The 21,808-nt window shown below is 55.8% G+C and overlaps 2 protein-coding genes across 2 annotated transcripts in view; one reads left to right on the top strand and one right to left on the bottom strand.

The window, feature by feature from the left end:
* Positions 1 to 21,808, bottom strand: part of GCC1 (GRIP and coiled-coil domain containing 1) — a 325,404-nt gene that overhangs the window by 176,013 nt on the left and 127,583 nt on the right. The gene's annotated exons all lie outside the window — the stretch shown is intronic.
* The window catches only part of SND1 (staphylococcal nuclease and tudor domain containing 1), a 242,053-nt gene that overhangs the window by 122,006 nt on the left and 98,239 nt on the right, over positions 1 to 21,808 (top strand). Inside the window, exons 13-15 of the mRNA XM_079992359.1 lie at positions 4,197 to 4,307; positions 9,414 to 9,486; positions 17,569 to 17,710. Coding sequence (XP_079848485.1) covers positions 4,197 to 4,307; positions 9,414 to 9,486; positions 17,569 to 17,710 — 326 coding nt within the window. The remainder of the gene's footprint in view (positions 1 to 4,196; positions 4,308 to 9,413; positions 9,487 to 17,568; positions 17,711 to 21,808) is intronic.

The following is a 21,808-nucleotide window of genomic DNA, read 5'->3' on the forward strand; positions in this document are numbered from 1 at the left end:
TGCAAGTAGATAAAAGGTAAACGGCATTTCCGTGCACTGCTCTGGTTCACCAGAAGCAGCTTAGTCCTGCTGGCCACATGACCCGGAAGCTGTACGCCGGCTCCCTTGGCCAATAAAGCGAGATGAGCGCCGCAACCCCAGAGTCGGCCACGACCGGACCTAATGGTCAGGGGTCCCTTTAACTTCACCCAATTGCTTAGAAAGTATTGTAAGTCTCTTTTAGTATTTTAACGTTGGTCTGTTTTAAAGTAGGGTTGCGATTCCACCCGCCTCAGTTTTACGGTTTTATCTTTTTGTAAAACCCTTTGAGGGTTTTCTAAAACAATCGAGCTGTGTGTAAATTTTATGAAATAAATAAAAACCAGCAGAAGTCTAGTTTCTGCTGTTTGTGGAGGGCAGAGCAGAGCCGCCCTGGCTACTAGCCTCTTCCAGGACTCTGTCCAGTCCTCTTTTAAAGCCATCCCAGTTGGTGGCCATCATTGTCTCCTGTGGGAGGGAGTTCCATAGGTTAACTGCTGCGCGAAGAAGGCAGGAAGGCAAGCCTGCAAGGGCCTGGGTGTTGCCTTGGCTGTGCTCCTTGCCTCCCCCCACCCAGGCAGCCGCTCCAGACCGCCCCCTTGCTGCTCCTCTTCTGCAAATCTCTTCCTATTAGATGCCTTGCTTGGCTGGCATCTGGCAGAGATGCGGCTGCCTCTGGGGAAGAGCCTGCCAGATGCTGAATGGCAGCAGCCAGGGACAGAGCCCCCTCGGAGCAGCGGGGCAGGGGAGGCGGGGCCAGAGGCAGAAAAGGGCGGGGCCATGAGCATCCATTTTTGCCTCTGGGCAGCAGGAGCGTTCCTACAGAGCGTCATGTAAGCCTCTCTGCCCGAAAGCAAGAGGTCATATGAGGACGGGATCCAGGGCGGGGTGGGGGGTGCGAGGGGAGAGTTCTGAGGGCCAAGCAGAGCCCCCCAGAGGGTTGGACCCCCCCAAGGTGGCATTTGAGCTCAGTTTTGCACAGAGCAGACCCACTGAAATTAATGGACGTGGCTAGCTTAGGGGGCTGGGCTAGATCGGGCCCCCCAAAACTTGACCCTCCAGCTGTTTTGGGACTACAACTCCCATCATCCCTAGCTAACAGGACCAGTGGTCAAGGCTGATGGGAATCATAGTCCCAAAACATCTGGAGGGCCGAGTTTGGGGATGCCTGGGCTCAGTGATCCTCAGGGTCCCTTCCAGCTCCACCATTCTGTGATTCCAGGAATAGGTCTTCTCTTGAGTAAAACTGGGTGGCATTCCTCACTGTGAGATTAGAAAGCAGTGAGAAGCGCTTTCTCCTCTCCTCACCCTCCTCCGTGCCCTGGTACCCCCAGGCAGTGCTCTTTGCAGCCCCCAAACTGCGCCTCTGCTCCTGGTCTGTAGCTGAGATAGGCTTGCTTGGAAGTGCCCCCACCCCGAGGGCGCTGGGCCCACCCTTCCTGGGCAGGCAGGCTGCCCCGCACCTGGGAATGGGATGCGGGAGGCTCCTCTGCCTCCCTGGCGCTTGTGCCCGGCTGGCCTTGGCGCGGCGTAGCCCCTTTCGCGGGCGCAGAGCCCCTGGTGGCTCCCCTGGCTGGCATGGCTTCCGTGGAGAGCTGGCTGTCTGCCAGGGATGTGCCTCGCTGCTTCCGGATGCTGCCTGCGGGGCTCAGATGCTGAATGGGGATACCTTGCCAGCATGCGCTGCCTCTCCCCCCCCCCCCACGGCTGCCCTTCTCCCCCTCTTCCCCTCCAAGCTTTGGCTCTGAGTGTCAGCACAAACACCAACCGACAACCTCGCCTGGCGAAGGCGAGAGGTGCCAAACTTCAGCGGGTGGCTTTGGGTGGGGCGGCAGGAGGCGAGGAGGGGGGGGCACAGCTTCCCAAAGCAGAACAGCCTTGGGGGCGCTTCCTTTCCTCTTTGGGGGGCTGCTGCTTGCAGCTGCCTTGTGGGGGGAGGGCACCCCGTTCACATCCTTGGAGCCGCTCGTGATTCTTCCGCACCGGGTGGGAGGCAGCTGCCAGGGAAGGTGGGCTGCGCGTGCAGTGGGTGCCCGGCAACTGCCTGCCTGAAATAGGAGGTGCGGCAGCGGTGGCTTATTCCTGGCTGCCTGGCATTTCGCTTGGTGCCTCTGCAGCTGCCGCTTCGCTTGGCAGCCGATTCCTCCTTTGCAGATCTTCCCCGCTCGTCTCCCCCATCTCTGCCCAGCCTATTTCTGGCTCTTCTCTTGCCCGCCCACCCCCTTGAGGCGGCGGCAGCAGCAGCAGCAGCAGCTCCAGGCCGGCCGTGAGGGCCTCCTTCCTGCGCTGGGATGTGGCGGGCGCTGGACTCGTGCCAATCGCAGGGGAGGCAGAGAGGCTCCCGGCAGAGGAGCCGGAGGGTTGAGGTCCTGCCTGGGGCTGTGGGAGTTTGGCAGCTGAGCCCACAGTGCCAAGCCCTGCCTGCGCCTCCCAGGAGGGGCACCCGCATCTCTGGGAGCCCCCTAACCCTGATGCCTGGCCGCTGGCTTCAAATGCACTGGAGCAGTTGGCATTCTTCGCTTTGAAGCCATCCCCACGTGGAGGGAAATAAATCGCCTTGCTCCACATCATGCGCCTGTTTGGCCGCTGCGCTTGGCAGGGCTGGCACTGCCTGCTAATCCCCGTTCAGTGTAGGAAATCCATCCTTCTTTTTTTCTTTCATATATATACACACACACACACACACACACACATACCATTTTCAACAGTAATTCAACATATTTTTATATCTTACTCAATTTTTTTGACTTCCATCGGTCCTGTCTGAAAGTATTCCAGTCTAATCTCTGTTACATTTAAAACTCATAACCAATATCTCTATTCTTTATCTACTTTGTAGCACTTCATATATTCCTCCTTACAAAACTTCTTGGAGTCCTACTCGCGTAATTTCTTGGTTACAATTGCTTTTCAAATAGTTCAAAAGAAAACCACCTTTCAGCCTGGCAAGTGCCTGCCCTGTGGAACTCCCTGCCTCTTGACGTGAGGCAAACGCCTTTCCTGTCCTCTGCAAAGCATTCCTGACACAGGTGCATGCAAAGTTGATGGGAGCTTAAACCTGTTTCAGTCTTGTAACTTTCCCTGTTCTTAGTTGTTATTTTTTTCTTAGTAATTTTATTGCTTTATCATTTTGTAAACTGCTTTAAAATGAGCAGGTGGGGCTTTTTCTGTGCCCCACCTCCCGGGGGGAAACAGCAGCAAAAAAAGAGGGAAGCCCTGGACCCTCCGCTTCCCCCCTCCCTGTCCTGCATGCAGGGGATGCCGGGGGGGGGGGCGGCTCTGCAGAATGAACAGAAATCCTGGGGTCTTTCAGCCACAGGTCTCCCCCCCCCTCCTTGGGGTCCCCCTGCTTCCAAGGGAACGGTGACACGGATGAAAGGAAGTCCTTCTTCATGCAGCTCATAGTTAAACTACGGAACTCCCTCCCACAGCAGGCAGGGATGGAAGCAGAGGCTGATAGACCTTTAAAATACATCATTTGAGTTCCTTCGAAAGTTCCCCTCTTCCCTCGGATAGAAAAAAATTATGCATTTGGCAAGTTTTTTTTTTTTTAAAAAAAGGTTTACTTACAAATTCACCAAAGGTCAGATTCATGTGCTATTCCATTCAGCATTTAGAAAAAATTGCAGAGGCAGTAAGACTTGACTTAGTTTGATCCTGACTTGTTTTTAAGAGGTAATTTAATTATTGTTTGATTTTATACCAATGTTACGTATTTGATATTAGCCGCACTGAGCCCAGTCTCGGCCAGGGAGGGTGGGATACAAATAAAACATCATGATGATGATGATGATGATGATGATGATGATGATTTCAATGTGGTGAAGGTTCCTAAATCATTGGTATAGGAGCTCAAGAATGGCTACAGAGCCCAGAGCCCCTCCAGAAGCTCAGGACCCCAAGGCCCACCTCGCAGGGAGGGAGAGAGGGGTAGCAAGGCCTGGTCTCTGCAGGGTGAATCAGCTGGCATGGTAGAGATTGGGTTCGGGCCGAGGAGTTTTCTACCCTCCAGAGGGGAGATCCTGTGCCAGTGGGTCCAAATTGTAAGGACTAAACATTAGGAAGAACAGTGAAATGGCCTTCCTTCAAAGAAGAGGAACTACTGGGTGTCCAACCCTCCAATTCTGTGATTCCAGCTCCCGCCACTCACACCTTTTCCTCCTCTTTCTCTCTTGCAGCAATATTGCTGAAGCCTTGGTCAGCAAGGGCCTGGCCTCCGTCATCCGCTACCGACAGGACGATGACCAGCGGTCCTCGCACTACGACGAGCTGCTGGCGGCTGAGGCTCGGTGAGTGGGGGGGGGCAGGAGAGAAGGGGGCCGAGGAGCGATGGGGACGGCAAAGCAGTGCCTGGAAAGGGCTTGGGGGAGGGCAAAAGAGAGGGCAAATCCCCTTTCGGTGCCCTTTCAGGACTGCTGGGCAATGGAGCTACGCTCACCGGACCTCTTCCGTGGCAGGGGTGGGGGGAAGATGGGACAAGGAGTGTGGAGGGAGGGGCAGCCCCGCCTGGCCCAGGAGTCAGGGGGTCTTCCACCCGTTTCCCAGGGTGGCAGCGGAGGTGGCAGGGAGCCTCTTTGGGCTCTGATCCATGCCCAGGTGGCTGCCAGCTGCTGGCGAGGGGTCACACCTCCCTGCTCCCCAGGGACAGGCTGTTCCGGCCACCAGCTGTGCTGCAGGTCCCTGGGAGGCCTGAGGGCGAATTCTGCCGCTCTTGGGAGGCCGAGGAGCAACGGTCCCCTTTGCAGAGGCTCCCCACTTTGCTCCTTGGGGCTGGCCAGCTGGGGAGGCTGGCGGCTGTGCCAGAGGAGGCCCTGAGCCGTGGGTCTAGCTTGCTTGGGGTGTGGGCGTGTGGTGCAGCCCAGCGCCAGGAAACCGCTCGCTGCATAAGCATTTATTTTTATGCCGCCTGTTGGCCACTCAATCTCTTCTTAGCCTGGCAAAGAGGAGACCGAGAGGAGAAAGGAGAGCTGTCTTCCAATATCTCAAAGGCTGCCCCGTGAAAGAGGGAACAAGCTTGTTCCCATGGCTTCATGGGAAAGGAGATTCTAGCCGTCTCCCTCAGAAGGGGGTCGACTGCCCTGCCTTGGAGGTTTTTAAGCGAAGCCTGGATGGCCGTCTGTCCTGAATGCTTCAGCTGAGATTCCTGAACTGCAGGGGGTCAGGCTGGATGATCCCCAGGGTCCCTTCCAGCGCTACAATCCTCGGATTCTATGCTTCTCTAATACAAGGCAATGGGAATCCTCTGCCGGGGGTCCCTGCTGCCACCCTGAGCCCCCCTCTGCCTGCCAGCTCCTGAGAGCTGTCTGCCCAGAATGGCGGGTGTCCGTAGAGGGGGCCTCCTTGAACCAAGCACTCCTTGCTGGCCACTCACGGCACGTGGACACAGAAGGAGAGAGGCTGCAGGATCAGGCCAGCAGCTCATTATGGAAGAAACCCACAAGCAGGACTTGAACTCAAGAGCCCTCTTCTGTCCCATGGGGCAGGAGGATCGACTGACTGCAGCTGTGGAGGGCAGAGCGGAGCCCTCTCCTGTGGGGCAGCAGGAGAAGGACCCCTTGGCTTTTCCTGGGAGAGGGCTGGGTAGGTGGGCGGCATCGCAGACTGGACTAGGGGCGAGTGGGGTGGGCGTCAGGGTTCTCTGGGGCCCCTCAGACCAGCCTGGCAAGGTCTCTCTCAGGTGTAGCTGCTGTGCCTTGTCTTTTTCTCTTTAGAGGGGAGCAGAGAGAAATTGGACCCTCTATAGCCCCTTGCCCGCCTCTGCCCGAGAGCCCCTTCTTGCAGCCAGCAGCATGGCAAGTCCTTGTCAAGTGACGCAGGGGGGGGCCGTGAATCTCTCCCCGCCTCTCCCCCCCCCCAGCCCTTATTAAGAGTCTGTTGGCCACCAATTAGCCGAGCCTTTTTGTTGACAGCTGGGCTGAAAACTTGCAAGCCTGCAGCAGAGAAGCGGGCGCCTCACCCGAGTGCAGAAAAGAGCAAAGGCGGCAAAGCGGCACGGCTGGCGCCGGGGAGCGGGTGGGACCGCGAAGCCAATTACCAGGCCGGCACCACGCAGCGTGGGCCCAGCCCTGACGGATGTTCCTCCGGCAGGGGGAGGGAAGGGGAGCAGGAGAGAGAGCGGAGCTCCCTTGCCAGCCAGCCAGCCTCGAGGGGTGGGAGGGTTTCGCGGAAAGGGAGGAGGAGCCCAGCTGCTGAGCAGCCAGGCGAGGGGCAGGATGAGGCCCCCTTGGCTCCTCTGTGGGCCAGGCTGCCGGCCTGATGCAGGAAGGCAAAAGCACTTGCTCAGCGTTTCGGAGCGTGGCCTTCCCGTGGCCAGAGCGGCGTCAGGGTCTCCTGGTGCCAAAATGATGCCCGTCTAGTCCAGCCCCCTATTCTCCCATCTTCCCATTATGGCAGGGGTGCCCAAACTTTTTCAAAAGAGGGCCAAATTTGATGAAGTGAACATGCGCGAGGGCCGACCAAGGACATATACTGCCACGGGGGCCGGATTAAATCAACCGGCAGGCCGGATTAGGCCCCTGAAATGGACTTTGGACATGCCTGCATTATGGGAAACCTGCAAGCAGGATCCAAGCAGAAGAGTAGCTCTCCCCTCCTGCCATTTTCAGCACCGAATCCTGAGAGCCTCGCCTTGCACCTGAGCATAGCGGATGAGCAAGTTTTTAGACAGTCAGAGTGTGCGAAGAGTGCAGGGGTCTTGGGCAACCGGGAAGGTTGGTGGAAGGTTTGCACTGGTCGCTCAGCCGCCCGCTCTCTGCGCCCCACCCCAGGGCTCGTGCGCGGTCCCTTCCTCCTGGCAGAGGAAGACGACCACAGAGCAAAGCAGCCCAGGATGCGCACAATGCGATTGGCACGAAAGCTGCCCAAATGAGCTCAGTGTTGGATGCGGCCGGCCTCTGCTGGACCTCCGGGCAGAGGAGGGAGCGAGCTGTTCCTGTGCTTGGATCCTGCATGCAGGCTTCTTCCATCGGGGCTCCTGGCTGGCCGCTGTGAGAAGAGGGCCCCTCGGGCCTCATCCTGCTGCAGCTGGATGCCCTTAACTGTCACCTTGCCTCTCTCCCCCTTCCCTCTTGAGATGACGTCCTCTGCTGCCCCTTCTTAAGTACATTTTCTTGTCCAGTATTCCTAAAGACAGGCCGGCCAGCATGAATGCCCTCCCTCCCCAAACCCAGCATTGTGCCAGCTGGCTTCCTGTGAGCAGCCGGCTGCCGGTGCCCCATTTAACCGCGGCCGGATTCAGCAGGCCGGCCGGCCAGCCCTTCGCAACAGAGCAGCCTGCTCAATGACTTCTCCACAAAGGCCCGGCAGGATCCCTGGCGCTCCCGCCGGAGTGTTTTGTGCGCCTCGGCTCGGCTGAACAACACGGCAGGCCCCGGCACGGGAGCAGCCATTGAGCGGGCCCAGCGGGAGCCGAGGGAGAGCCGGGCTCGGAGGATTATAGAGCTGGAAGGGGCCACGGGGGTCATCTAGTCCAGCCCCCTGCAAGGCAGGAATCGGAGCGGAAGAATCCCTTGGCAGAGGGCCACTTGACCTTTGCTGAAGAACAGCCAGTGAAGGAGGCCATAGAATCTTGGGTCTGTATGCTTTGAAGGGACCCCCGGAGGTCATCCAGCCCAACCCCCCCCACAATGCAGGAATCGCAGCGGAAGAATTCGCGAGAGGGGGCCACCTGTCCTCTGCTTAAAGCCCTCCAAGGATGGAGAGTCGCTCGCCCTGTAATTGAGTCCTTTTGTCCAAACAGCTCTTCCCACCGGAACGGTCTTCCTTTTGGGGGACCCCAAGGTGCAGCAGGGAGCAAGGAGGACGGAGGGGGTTGTGTGTGTGTCTGTTTCTGGGGGGGCGGGAGGGGGGCCTGCTTGTCTCAGAGCCTGATGGCGCCTTTCAGATTGCAAGCAGGCGGCGGCGGCAGCTCCTCTGCTTCAGCGAGGCTTGATAGGAAGAGGGAAATGCAATTAAAAGGAAAAGGTTAGCAGCTGGCCGTGATGGTGGAGAAGCTGTGGGAGGAACAGCCTGCCTGCAAATTGGAAATCCCTCTGCTCTCTCCCCCCACCTCAAGATTCCTGAGATGGTGTTCCTGCAAGAGAGCCTCTTATAGGAGAAGTGGGGAGTCCCTGTGGGGCAGGGGAGCTACAGGAGGAAGGTGCATCAAGGCGGGGAGGGGGGCAGAAGTTTCTCTCTCTGCCTCATCATCCCACCAGGACTCGTGGAAGTTCCAGGAAGCCAAACGTGGGACCGTTTGGGGCAGGTCGAAGGAGGCACAGAGTTGAACCGCAGAGGCAGGGATGGCCACCAACGTGGGTGGCTTTAGAAGAGGAGGAGGCAAATTCAGAGAGGAGGAGGGGGTTCTGGGGGCCACTAGAGGTCCCGGGCCCTAAGGAAGTCAGACTATCCTCCCCCAGGGCCAGGGCCTTCTCAGTAGTGGCTCTGACCTGGTGGAATGCTCTGTCCCAGGAGACCAGGGCCCTGCAGGATTTAACCTCTTTCCACAGGGCCTGTAAGACAGAGCTATTCCACCTGGCTTTCAATTTGAACTTAGCCTGATCTTTTATTCCCCTTCCTCCCCCCCCCCCTTTTATGAAGATTCCCCACTCTGGGATCCCACAGCTAATTCTCCCCTGGCCTCCTCACTGGCCCAAGTAGGACCAATTCAGCCAGCTAGCCCTGGGGATTATCTAATGCTTATTTCCCCTAAATTGATTTTTCAATTTTATTGTTATTCATGTTTTTATACTGTCTTTTATGCTGTTTGGTTTTTTTTGTAGCATCAATTAAGTGTTTTAAATTTGTTGTAAGCTGCCCTGAGCCCGGCTTCCTGAACCGGGAATGGCGGGGTATAAATAAAAAATTATTATTATTATTTATTATAGTCAGGGTCGCTGAGCTCTGCCCCCCCCACCCCGTCATTTTCTGGAAACCACAGGAGCGGAGAGGGCTGGTCTTGCGCTCAGATCCTCCTTGCTGATCTTTCAGAGGCAATTGTTGAGAGCTGGGCCTCTGAATGCAGGAATCTCAGCCAAAAGCATCGCTTACAGGTGGCCATCCGACCGCTGCTTAAAAACCTCCAAGGAAGGTTTTTCAAAACCCTCCTGGCAGGGGCAAGAGGTTGGGCTCTGATGCCCAGAGTTGGGGAGAAACCTGGTTTCCCTGAGAACTGAGCTGCTCGTGGCATGTTTTGCATTTCAGTCTTTGGTGCCGTTAAGGCCAGGAGGAATTTCTGACTGCTTTTGAGTCTCCCTGCTACGGGTACGGAGGGAAAAGCCCTTGGAGGGAGATCCAGGCTTCTGAGCCAAGGGCTGCTTCTCGGGGTCAACAAGCCGCTCCAAAGCAGAAGGGGGCTCCTCCTGGCCTGCCCCGCTGGCTCCTTTGACCGTCTCTGATTGCTTCCCCCCAAAAAACAGGGCGATAAAGAACGGGAAAGGACTGCACAGCAAGAAGGAGGTCCCGATCCACCGGGTGGCCGACATCTCTGGGGTAAGGAAGGCAGAGAAGCAGATCCCATCAGTGTCCTTGTGTGCTTGTTTTTTGTTTAAAAAAGAAGGGCAATGTGTAGAACCGTAGAGTTGGAAGGGACCACGAAGGCCATCTCGTCCAAATCGCTGCAGTGCAGGAATCTTTTTGCCCATGACCCTGAGATTCAGAGTCTCCTGCTCTCCTGACTGAGCTCTCTCTTAGAAACTGGAGAGAAGGGAGAGGCCTAGGTTTTCCGCTGGGATCTCCAGAATCCCGTTCTCAGCCCTCCAAGTGAAAGCTTTGGGAAGGCACTTGGTCTTTGCCTGGAAGTGGGCGTCTGCCTCCCTTCCCAGGCCGGCAGCTTCCAAGGAGCTTCATGGATCCAGCTTGGCCAAAGGCAAGGCTGACGGTCGCCCCTGGGAGGTGTTTGTTCTCGTTCCCTCTCTCCCCTTCTCCCCACCTGCCCAACGCCTGTCTCCAGAATCTCCCGAGGGATCAGGCTCTTTCCCAGGCCCATTCCCCCCTCCAAGCAAAGACCCCCATAGTGAAACTCTGCAGCCCTGCTTGGTTCTGAAAGAGAAATGGAAAGGGTGGTATGTGTGTGTGTGTGTGTGTGTGTGTGTGTGTGTGTGTGTAGAGCAGGGGTCAGCAAACTTTTCAGCCGGGGGCCGGTCCACCATCCCTCAGACCTTGTGGGGGGCCGGACTGTATTTTGGGAGGAAAAAAGAACGAATTCCTATGCCCCGCAAATAACCCAGAGATGCATTTTAAATAAAAGCACACCTTCTGCTCACGTAAAAACACCAGGCAGGCCCCACAAATAACCCAGAGATGCTTTTTAAATAAAAGGACACATTCTACTCGTGTAAAAACATGCTGATTCCCGGACTGATTTAGAAGGCGATTGGGCCACATTCGGCCCCCGGGCTTTAGGTTGCCTACCCATGGTGGAGAGAGAAATGGAAAGAGAGAGATGCATGCTGGGAAAGTGATAGGCTTTTCATCAGCCATTGACCTGACGCTGCCAGGAGAGAAGCCTCCTCAGCAGCCGTTGTCCCCCCCCCCCCCGACTGAGAGCACAGGAAAAGTTTCTCCATGCAGCTGGAAATTCAGGCCCTCAGGAGCAAAACTGCCCTTCCAGATCCAGCCAGGGCTCCGTGGGGACATTTGCGTTGCTTCTGGACTTGGGCTGCCGAGATCAGCATCCTTGGGGGAGCTGGACGCCCTGGCAATAGGGGGGTCTGGTTGCCACAGCGTCCTTGGAAGTTTCGCAAGCAGCCTTGCGACAGGCTCCCGAGAAAGTCGAGGAAAGAGAGGAAGAGAGCCTCTTGCGGGTCAGGGATGGGCAACGCGTCTTTGCATGTATGTGGCAACAGCCGCATGGATGTTATTATCCCAGAGATGGAAGGAAGAAACGCTCCCAACCAGGGAAGAATGGCAAACCAAGTTGATGGACTCTGATGAAATGGCCAAATCCACCAGGAAGCTCAAGAAGACAGGAACATTAAAAAGAGAATGGGGGAAAATTATAATTAGGAGACCATTGTAAACAGGATTTTAATCACACTTGTAAAGTGACAAAAACTATGGACAATTTAGATGGGGATAAAGGATTGATATGCAGTTATAATTATTGACATGACGACCCCTGGACTGGAGGGGGGGGGGAGCCTTGTGATTCAGAGAAATCTCTTCATACGGGTTTTTAATTGACTTCGTTGTAAGTTCATATTTTTAAAAATCAAATTAAAATCATTTTACGAAAGAAATGGGCAAAGCTTCCGGGAGCAGAGAGCAGGAGGTTCTCGAAAGGGAGAGGATTACTGGTTGGCCCTGCGCTTTTTGGCTTGTTCCTATAGGATCTAGAGTGAGGAGCAGGGAGGTGACCAGGTTTGCTGATGACAGTGGATCGTTGTAGGTTGTTGGAACAAAAAGAGATTGCCAAGGGCTGCCAAGAGGACCTTTCCAAACAGAGTGGATGGGCAGTAAATCCTTGTGAAGTGATGCGTGCTGGAGCAAAAAAAATAAACCTTAATTTCACATATACGCTCGGTGGCACTGACCACCAGGGACGACACCTGGCGATTGCAGCAGATAGCTCCGTGAAGGTGCTGCAGTTGGGAAAAGGCAAATTCCACGCTGGGGAGCATCAGGAAGAGAATTGGAAATAAAACCGCCAATATCATGGCACCCTTAGAAAAGGCTCTGGAATCCCATGCCGGTTGACTCGCCTTGAAAGGAATATTGCTGAGTTGGAAAAGATTCAAGAAAGGACACCCCAATTGATCGGGGTGGGGGGGTGGGGGTGGGACTGCCCTGTGAATAAAGGTCCCAGGGTTTGGGACTTTGCAGTTTAGAGATGAGGCGAGGAAGAGGCAACGTGATAGAAACTGCCTGGGCTGGAGAAAGTGGAGAGAGGGGTTCCTTCCTCTCTCGTAACCCTGGGACGTCCAACGACGCTGGATTCAAGACAGAGAAAAGAAAGAACTTCTTTGTGCAGTGCAGAGTTAACCTGTGGAACTCCTTCCCACAAGAGGCAGTGACAGCGACCAGCCTGGATGGCTCTAAAAGAGAATCAGACAATTTCATGGAGAAGGAGAGGGCTATCGACGGCTGCCAGCCAGGGGGGCCAGAGAGATTAGGCCTCTGAATCCCAGCGGCTGAGAATCTCAGGTGGGCAGAACGGGCACCTGGCTGGCGACTGTGAGAACAGGATGGTGGACGAGACGGGCCCTGGGCCTGATCCAGCAGCCCTGCCTTATCTCCTTCTCATCGGCGCACAGAGTTGGATTCATTTCGCCTTTTGCTTTCTGTGCCAGGCGTGCCCTCGCTTGCAGCCGCAGATGGTGCCGCCCGGGCCAAGACACTCCTGCCTCTGCCGCTCTGAGCCTTTGCCAGGCAGGATCCCTGGCAGCCCTGGCTCAGCCCTGGCATCCCCACCTCCTCCCAGGCCCTTGGGGAAGGTGACCAGCGGGCAGGTGACCAGAGCGGCGAGCCGAAAGGGTGGGCAACCCTCCTCTCTGGGCCCCGTGCCCTCCGCTGAAAGGATTCTCTGAGCGGAGCCTGCCAGGCCGCAGAGCTGGCGACGGAGCTGCGGAAGCCGCCTCTGCCCCCCCGCCCCCCTCCTGGTCTCCTGCGCCTCCTCATTAAGGCACCTTGATTGCATTTGAGCAGCTTGGCTGTGCAGATGAGGCGGCTGTGGCTAAGCGGTTCGAAACCTGCGCGGCGGGCAAGTGATCTAATTCTGGCCGGTGCCTGGAGGCATCTGATTAAATGCGCCGCGTTGTCACCTGACGCCGCCTTGCAGCTGAGCACGTTTGCGCCACCTGCCAGGAAGAGAGAAAGAGGGAGGGCGCCTCTGAGCCCTATCAATGTCGCTGCCCCCCCAAAAAAAATCAGGGGTTGAGCCCCCGAGGCTTGCAAGAGAAACCCTGGACTGCTATCCTTCGCCTCCACCTTCTCCTTCCGCTGCCTGTCTTGGCTGATCCCTCTCCCCTCCAAGGCATGTAATCCTGCTCAGGAGTAATTTACTAAATAATTTAAGTCATGTAAGACAAATCTGCGTCCGCTTCCCTTCCCGCTTCCAGCGCTGCGTCCCATTATGGGGCTTGCGAGAGCCACAATCGCGGAGTGACGGGGTTGGGGGGGGGGGGAGCTCGTTCTCCGCACCCGCCTGGCTGTCCTTCCACAAAGTCCTTGCATAATTTTGCATAATTGGCAACGCTTCACATAAAAGTAGAGTTATGATTCTATTTTTCTCCATTCTATTTATGCATAATTTCCTTTCCATTCAGAGATAATTAACACTGGGGAGGTTTTGAAATAATAGCAGCTGTCCCCGGCTTTTCTCCGTCTTGCTCTCTCCTTCTCGGCCGGGAATCTGAGTCGAAGAATCATAGGGCTGGTACCCCAGGGGTCATCTAGTCCAACCCCCGGCTATGCAGGAATCTCACCTACAGCATCCATGGCGGACGGCCACCCAACCTCTGCTTGAAAACCTGCAAAAAAGGAGAGTTTGCCAGCTCCGTTCTACTGTCAAACAGATATAAACCGTCAGAAGGTTCTTCCTGATGTTTAGTCTGAATCTCCATCCTTTTCATTTGAATCCACAGGTTCAGGCCGTGCCCTCCAGAGCAGGAAAAAATAAATGTGCTCCATTTTCCATGTGGCAGCCCTTGAGCTATCTGGTGATGGTATCAGAGCTCTTATTAGCCTCTCCTTATCCAGGCTAAACAAGCCCAGCTCCTTCAACCCTTCCTCATCAGGCCTGGTTTCCAGACCCTGCATTCTCTGGTTTGCCCTCCTCTGCCCACCTCCCAGCTTGTCCATATAGCCCAGGGGTTGGCAAGGTTTATCTTGCCTGGGCCGTATCAGTCCTGCGGAGATCCCTCCATGGGCCGGATCGCGCCCACCCCCACAATTTTCGGCTTCTGTGCATGTGTGCCCACGATTTTCGGTGCCTGTGTATGCGCAGACACGATTTTTGGCACCTCAGAAGTGAGTCCCTGCACTGCACTGCGCCGGTTTAGTGTGTGCAGGCAGCTCGGTTCAGGAGGGGCTCGTGGGCCGGTCAAATGACCTCCGCGAGCCATGGGCCTTAGATTGGTGACCCCTGATATAGTCCATGGGTAGGCAACCTAAGGCCCGGGGGCTGGATCTGGCCCAATCACCTTCTAAATCCAGCCTGCAGGTAGTCTGGGAACCAGTGTGTTTTGACATGAGTAGAATGTGTGTTTCTATTTACCGTATTGTTCGCTCTATAGGTCGTACCCAACCTTAGGACGCACCTTGTTTTAGAGGGGGAGAACAAGAAAAAAAATTCTCCCTCTCTCTGCTCAGCGCCCCTTCAGCGAAGCAGCAGAAGAAACAGAGCCCCTTCCATTTCTCCTCCCGCTTCGCTGAAGGGGCGCTGCGCAGCTCCCCCTCTCCCACATTGCCTTCGCCTTCAGTGAAGACAACCCGAAGCCTCCAGAGTGCGGCGGGTCCCCCCCCCCCCAGCCCCAGGGACCACACATTCGCTCCAAAAGATGCAAGGACATTTCCCCTTAGATTTTAAGAGGAAAAAAGTGTGTCGTATGGAGCGAAAAATACTGTAAAATACATCTCCGGGTTATTTGTGGGGCAAATACCCCCCCCCCCAAAAAAAAATATAGTCTGGCCCCTCCCTGGATCTCAAGAAATGTCCCCTTAAGAAAGATCATCCCATCCTCCAGGCTTGCCTTCTTCCTCCTTGACATGAGCCAACAGTGTGACGCGGCAGCTAAAAAAGCCAATGGAATTCTGGGCTGCATCAATAGGAGTATAGCATCTAGATCAAGGGAAGTAATAGTGCCACTGTATTCTGCTCTGGTCAGACCTCACCTGGAGTACTGTGTCCAGTTCTGGGCACCACAGTTCAAGAAGGACACGGACAAACTGGAACGTGTCCAGAGGAGGGCAACCAAAATGGTCAAAGGCCTGGAAAGGATGCCTTATGAGGAACGGCTAAGGGAGCTGGGCATGTTTAGCCTGGAGAAGAGGAGGTTAAGGGGTGATATGATAGCCATGTTCCAATATACAAAAGGATGTCACATAGAGGAGGGAGAAAGGTTGTTTTCTGCTGCTCCAGAGAAGCGGACACGGAGCAATGGTTCCAAACTACAAGAAAGAAGATTCCACCTAAACATTAGGAAGAACTTCCTGACAGTAAGAGCTGTTTGACAGTGGAATTTGCTGCCAAGGAGTGTGGTGGAGTCTCCTTCTTTGGAGGTCTTTAAGCAGAGGCTTGACAACCATATGTCAGGAGTGCTCTGATGGTGTTTCCTGCTTGGCAGGGGGTTGGACTCCATGGCCCTTGTGGTCTCTTCCAACTCTAGGATTCTATGATTCCTCCTCCTCCTCCTCCTCGATGGCTCCATTCAAGGATGGCTCTGCCCTGCCTCCCCAGTTGGAAGCCAGTTGCTGAAAACCACAGGAGGGGACCATTGCTCTGGCACTCAGATCCTGCTTGCAGGTTTCCCTTGGGGGCATCTGGACTAGATGGGCCATGGGCCTGATCCTGCAGGCTCCCCCGTGGTTCCTCCTCCTCCCCCCTCTCCCCATCGAATCTTGGCCTCCCTGCCAGCCAGCCCAGCGGCTGCCTTCTCCTCCTCCTCCTGCTGCTCCTCTTCAGTGCCCGGCCTCAGCTGCTGGAGAGAGGCGGGCAATCGATGGCTTTGCCGCCTGCCCCCCCCCCACGCTTTGCTAGTCTAGTCAGGCAGCTCTGGGGTGAGCGGGAGGCAGGCGTTCGGCAAAGTTTCCTTGGCTGCAGCAAGTTTCTCCTCCTTGGCTGCCCCTGCGCAGTTCATTTTTCTCAATTACGGCGAGAGCAAAAGAAAAGGCCACCTGGCTGGCTGTGGAGCTGAGCCGCTCTGGCCCCCCCCCCCCCATCGCTCTCTCTCACACACACACACACATTGGGGGGGGGATAAATCAGCCGCTGGTGACTCTCCATCTTTGTGGGGAAACAGTCCAGGCTGCAGAGTTCGAGCTGCAGTTTATCCTTAAGTCCCCAAGCCAGCCAGTGCGCAGAGCCAGGCTGGATGAGGCCTTTCCAAGTCCCAGCCCAGACCCAGACGCAGTGGCCCCGATTTTGGGGTGCTCTTGTTTTCCTACTCATACTGTGTGTGTGTGTGTTTATTATTGAATTTTTTGTTTTACAATTTAAAATACTCGTTTAAACATCCTTAAAATATCAATTACTTCCCTTCTTCTCTTTCCATGGTTCATTATACGTATCATAAATCCCTGCATATTTTACAAAAACTATACCATTCACTATTCCATTATTATATCCATCAAAACTTACTTGCACTGTTGAATTTATCTTAAGGCTGCCAACGTTTTCAGGTGTACGCAATTATTTCCCATATATTTCAATAAAAGTTTTCCAATCTTCTTTAAACATATGTTCTTGTTCTCTTATTCTATATGTTAAGTCTGCAAACTGCGCATATTCCATCAGTTTAAGTTGCCATTCTTCTTCCATTTGGGGGCTAAGAAAACACGGGCCGCAGTAGTGGCATACATAAATAACCTTTTCTGACATCTGGCAATTTCTGTCTGAATTATCCCTACCAAAAGGGACTCTTGTTTGTTTGGAAATGTACTTTTAAACTTTTTTTTATTTCATTATGAATTAATTCCTTTTTTAAAAAAAATAATATTTATTAAGAGTTTAAAGATTACAAAAAGAAAGAAAAAGAATTAAACGAATTCATTATGAATTATTTCCCAGTACTCTTTTACCCTTTTACAAGTCCGCCACATAGGATAGAACGTTCCCTCTGCCTCTTTGCCCCTCTTCTCCTTCTTGGGCCTCTGGGTGGGCTGGCAAAGGCAGCCTCCCTTGGTGCCACGACAGATCAGGCCTTGCCAGGCCCTGGAGCGGGGGGCTGGGGCGCTGTGATTCAGCTGTGCTTCCTGCCTTGAAGGGTTGGACTAGAGAACCCCTGGGGTCCCCCCTGGCCCTACAATTCTATGCTTCTACGTTCCTTCGTTGAACTCTCTGTTCCCTCCCTTAAGGGCAGCTCCTTACAGCCTTCGGAACTTGTTGCTAGGAGCTGCGGAAGCAGTTAAAACCTGGCCCTGCATGCAAGGAAGCATGCCTATTTGTGTGGGGAGGGGGGAGAGGTTTCTGTGGAAAGCGAGGTGGTCCCCATGCCCCCCAAGAAAGCCTTCCTGGGCCTTCCTGAGGAAGAGCCGTGGCTTCTGAGCTGCGGGGGAACAGCTGCTTGGCATGCAGAAGGGTCCCTGGAAGCCCTGGAGAGCAACTGGCGCAGGCCAAGCTGATCTAGACAGCCCGGTTGGCTGGGCTCTTCCTCTTCTGCCTGCAGCTCCTGTGGGGGGTCGGCAGAGCCCGGAGACCCCCTTGTGCCGCTGCTCCTGGTCTGCCCCAAAGGGATCCCATCTGGTGCTGAGCCAGTATCCAGGGATCCAGTGCCTTCGGGCAACTAGGCACGCCAGAGCCTGTCACCCGCCATGCTTCTGGCAAAGCAGGAGCGCAGGGCTGGGGGTCTTGGCCCTGTGGGGGGCCTGTGCCGGACGTCTGCTGAGGGCCCCCCCTCTTCTTCTCTCTCCCTGCAGGACACCCAGAAGGCCAAGCAGTTTCTGCCCTTCCTGCAGCGGGCCGGCCGCTCGGAAGCTGTGGTGGAGTACGTGTTCAGCGGCTCCCGCCTCAAGCTCTACATGCCCAAGGAAACTTGCCTTATCACCTTTCTGCTCGCAGGTGAGACCCTCGTCGCTGGGGTGTGTGTTGGGGGGCGTCCCTCTCTCTCCTGCAGGCCTTCTCTCGGCAAATTACTCTGGGGGCAAGGGGGGGTGTTGGTGCAGGAATGTGTGTTCGGTGCGTTTGTCAGTGTCAGGTTGCAGTGTCAGACTCAGCCGGGGTGGGTGTCGTGGGTTTGGTCTTAGGGGTTCAGTCTCCTTCGTGCATCAAGCCAGAGCAGATGATGATTTATACCCCGCCCATCTGGCTGGGTTTCCCCAGCCACTCTGGGCAGCTTCCAGCAAAATATTACAATGCAAATGCAAATCAGATATCTTTATTGCGGTCCATAGACCCGCAAAACAGTTTCAAAACAAGATACAGTGGTACCTCTGGTTGTGAGCGGGATCCGTTCCGGAGGCCCGTTTGCAACATGGAAAGAACACAACCCACAGCGGCGCGCATGTGCGGGTTGTGATTTACAGCTTTTGTGCATGCATGTGACGTCATTTTGCGCTTCTGCACATGCGCGAGTGGCGAAACCCGGAAGTAACCCTTTCTGGTACTTCTGGGTCACCACGGGACGTAACCTGAAAGAACGTAACATGAAGCGGACGTAACATGAGGTGTGACTGTACAGTTAAAGCAACCAAACAACTGACGAAAGAGACCGAGGTAGTCATTTTGCTATGTCTAGAGCGCGATGGTCTTTGTTCCTTGCAACCCCCGAAAGAAACTTTGCCACGGTCAGTGCAATAAGTTAAAATACAATAATTCACCAGATATTAGAAGCTTCCCTAAAGAGGGCTGCCTTCAGATTTGAAGAATAAACCCTGCAAATAAATAAAGGAATTGTGCAAAGCAGGAGGCTCTTTGCAGATCTGCGCTCTTCATTCTCCTTGTGGAAAGCTCCTTTTGGTCTTGGGGTCTGGGGTATGTCAAGGGGGCTGCCGTTGCACTTTGGGGTCCCTTCAGACTCCACCGTTCTGTGATTCTATGGGATTCCAAGCTCAGCGGGAGGGAGGACCGTGCGTGTCTCTGCATGCCCATTCCCTGCAGAACAGTTTGGGTTCCGTCGTGCCAACGTTTGCCACCATGTGGGCTCCTTGAGGAAAAACCTGCCTGTGCAGCTGCCCCCAGCCAGCCCCTCTCTCTAGGGTGCAGGGGGGGGGGTCTCCTTTGCATGGAGCAGGAGCCAAGCTGTCACTGCCTGAAGGGTCAATGGCGGCCCTTTCCCTTGTGGCCTGACTCTCCCAAGGAAGCCTTGATGGAGCGCAGGAGCAAACCCGTACAGCAGTACCTTGGATCTCAAACGCCTTGCCTCCCGAACGCTCGAAACCCAGAAGTGACTGTTCTGGTTTTCAAATGATTTTCAGAAGCCAAACGTCCGGTGTGGCTCCTGCAGCCATTCAGAAGCTGAGCTTTGGTTTCTGAACGTTTTGGAAGTTGAATGGACCTCCGGAACAGATTCCGTTTGACTTCCAAGGTGCGGCTGTAGTTCTTTTCTCTCTCCCTTGCTGTCTGAAAGTTGCAATTTGGTGTCGTGTGACGTGCGAAGTGGAATTGAGTGCCCGAGAGCAGCTGCCACCCCCTTGCCAGCCTTGCCTCTGGCCCCCAGGTCTGTGGGTCCGGTGCCCTTGCTCCTGGCAAGGGCACGTCCTGTGGTGTTGAGCCCGGCTAGGGCAAAAGTGGCCCCTCTCTCACCCACTCCCTGGCAGGGCTCCCGTCTGATAAGGGCAAAGGCTTGCGCTAGTGTCTGTGTGTCAGGCACTCTTAGGAAGGGGTCTGGCGCCACCCCCTCTCCCAGGTCTTCACCCTGGCCAATGCCCACAGATGTGGGTGTGCCGGGCAGGGGCCCCTTGCAGCCAGGGAGGGTCCGAGGAGCGGCTCTGCCACCCTCCCAGCCACAGTCGTGCCCAGCTGCGGACACTCCTCTCCGGCAACGGACCCGCCGAGCGGCTGAGGCTCCTCTCCAGGGATACCCCACCTGGCAGAGGGAGCCGACGATGCTGCGTGGACAGAAACATCTGGCGACACAGCAGCTTCCTCTCTGTTTGATTAACACCTCCTTTTTGCCCCTCTGCGCTTGCTGCCGCCGCTGCCACCTTCCCTCGGTACCCGCCTGCTCTTGAAACCAGTCTTGCTCCTTCTTCCGTGCAGGATCTGTCTCTCTTGGGACGGGATGAGGCAGGTTAGGAAGGGGAGCGAGTGGCCAAGTTGTGGCGCAGGGGAGACTCTGCAGGGACCTGTCCAGAGAGAGTGCCCCCCCCCGAGCTGAGATGCTGCCAGCTGGGCGGGCGAGGGGGGCTTGTTTGTGTTAGATGGAGCCCCTGAAACTGTCCTCCTCCTCTCTGGCCTGGGTGCTCCGTGGAGGCTGAGCTGATGGAACGGGGGGGCAGGGGCTCTTCCTTGCTCCTTGCTTTACCCACAGTCAGATGAAAGGGGGTGTGCTGGAAAACGGCCACCCCCCCCCCAAAAAAAGGAGCCTGGAGCTGTTTCCGCCAGCCTGCCCTCGATGCCAGGGCTCATCGATGGGGATGGCACTGAAGCTCAGCGCCAGACAGAATTGCAGCCTGCGTGGGTGTGAGGTAGGAAGAAGTTCCTCTCCGGGGGGGGGGGAGCGCCAGCAGGAGCAACTCTCAGAGGCAGCGCTTTTGGGGCTGCTCTTCGTGACCCCCCCCCCCCGGTGTGGACGAACATAACCCCATGGAATTTGCTGCCCAGAGACATTAAATACCCTTAATGTGATGGTCTGGGACTCGGGCTCGGACCCGGAACTGGAGGAGTCTCAGTCTGCACCAGATCCTTTGCCTCAGGCGGCATCTGAACCAAGTCTGGGGCCTGATTCTGAAGAGTCTCAGTCTGCACAGGTTCCCCTGCAACAAGCACCAGCTGGGCCAAGTCAGGGGCCTGATCCTGCCCTGGCTCCAGATGCGGGGATGACCTCGTTGCCTCCAGCTGGGCCATCGCTTACAGCTGCTCCACTACCGGTTGGGTCAGGAGAGGCTGAGGCGGCCTCTGGGTCTAGTAACCCACCGACGTCTCCCAAGCTGCAGAGGCTGAGGTCTGAGAGAAGGAGAGACCTGAGTACTCGCAGGAGGAGTGCTCGCCTTCGGGCGAGACAGGGAGGTGAGTCGCCGGGGGATCAGGACCGGCCGTTACCCCGACAAAGATAAAAGGCTGCTGGACCCTGCCCCAGGTTGCGGGAGCAACACCGCTGTATGCCAGAACCTGCCTGAGATCCTGTACCTGTCCTTGCCTGGTTTCCTGCCTTGGCCCCGTCGGACTGACTCCTCGCGGGACCCTTGGATTTGGGACCAGACCTGGACCGCGTTGCTTGGGTTACCCCCGGGCCCAGCACACTTAAATGAGACTTAGATGGAGAAGAACAAGGATTTCTGAGGCTCCTGGCCAGCTGGCTCACTGCGCTCTGAACGCCACCGGCTGGAAACGGGGGGGGGGGGGCGTGCTCTGTTCCTCTTGCTTTTGGGTCCTCCTGGGGGGCCTCTCTTGGGGGGCACCTGGCTGCCCGCAGTGAGAACTGGTATCTGGGCTCCGTGGGCCTCCTGGGACCTGATCCGGCCACAGCTGGCCTCTTCCTCCTCCTCCCCTATTCCATGTGCCCCGGGCGTCTCCCTGCCCCGAGCCCCGTTCTCAGGTGCCTCCCGGTTTGGGGCCGCCAGCCCACTCCTGCCTCTGTTGCCATGGCAATCTCCGTGGGAGAAAAAACGGCCCTGAACATCGATCGGGTTCCAGTTAATAGTTGGGGGATTCAATAGAAACGCTGAGATCCTTCGGCCTGCGGCTGCTCCCCAAAACAAGGGCAGCGGAAGAGGAGGAGGAGGAGGAGGAAGAAGGGCACTGAGGTCTCTTCTCCCTCCAGCTGATTTCCCATATCTGCATCTCTCTCCTTGAACTCTGTGCTCCTGGCGGCGAAAGAGTTCCCCCCTTGGTGTGACGCTCGCCAGCCAGCAACCTGCACTCTGATTCTCAGCTCTGGTTCCTCCATTCCTGGGGGGGTTGGATTAGATGACCCTTGGGCCCCTTCCGACCCTGCAATGCTATGATTCTGTGACACTCCAGGAGAGGCCCTGCCTGGCTGCCCCTGGCCTGACACCT

This window comes from Podarcis cretensis, assembly GCF_951804945.1.
Source record: "Podarcis cretensis genome assembly, chromosome: 10".
NCBI classification, from domain to species: Eukaryota; Metazoa; Chordata; class Lepidosauria; order Squamata; family Lacertidae; genus Podarcis; species Podarcis cretensis.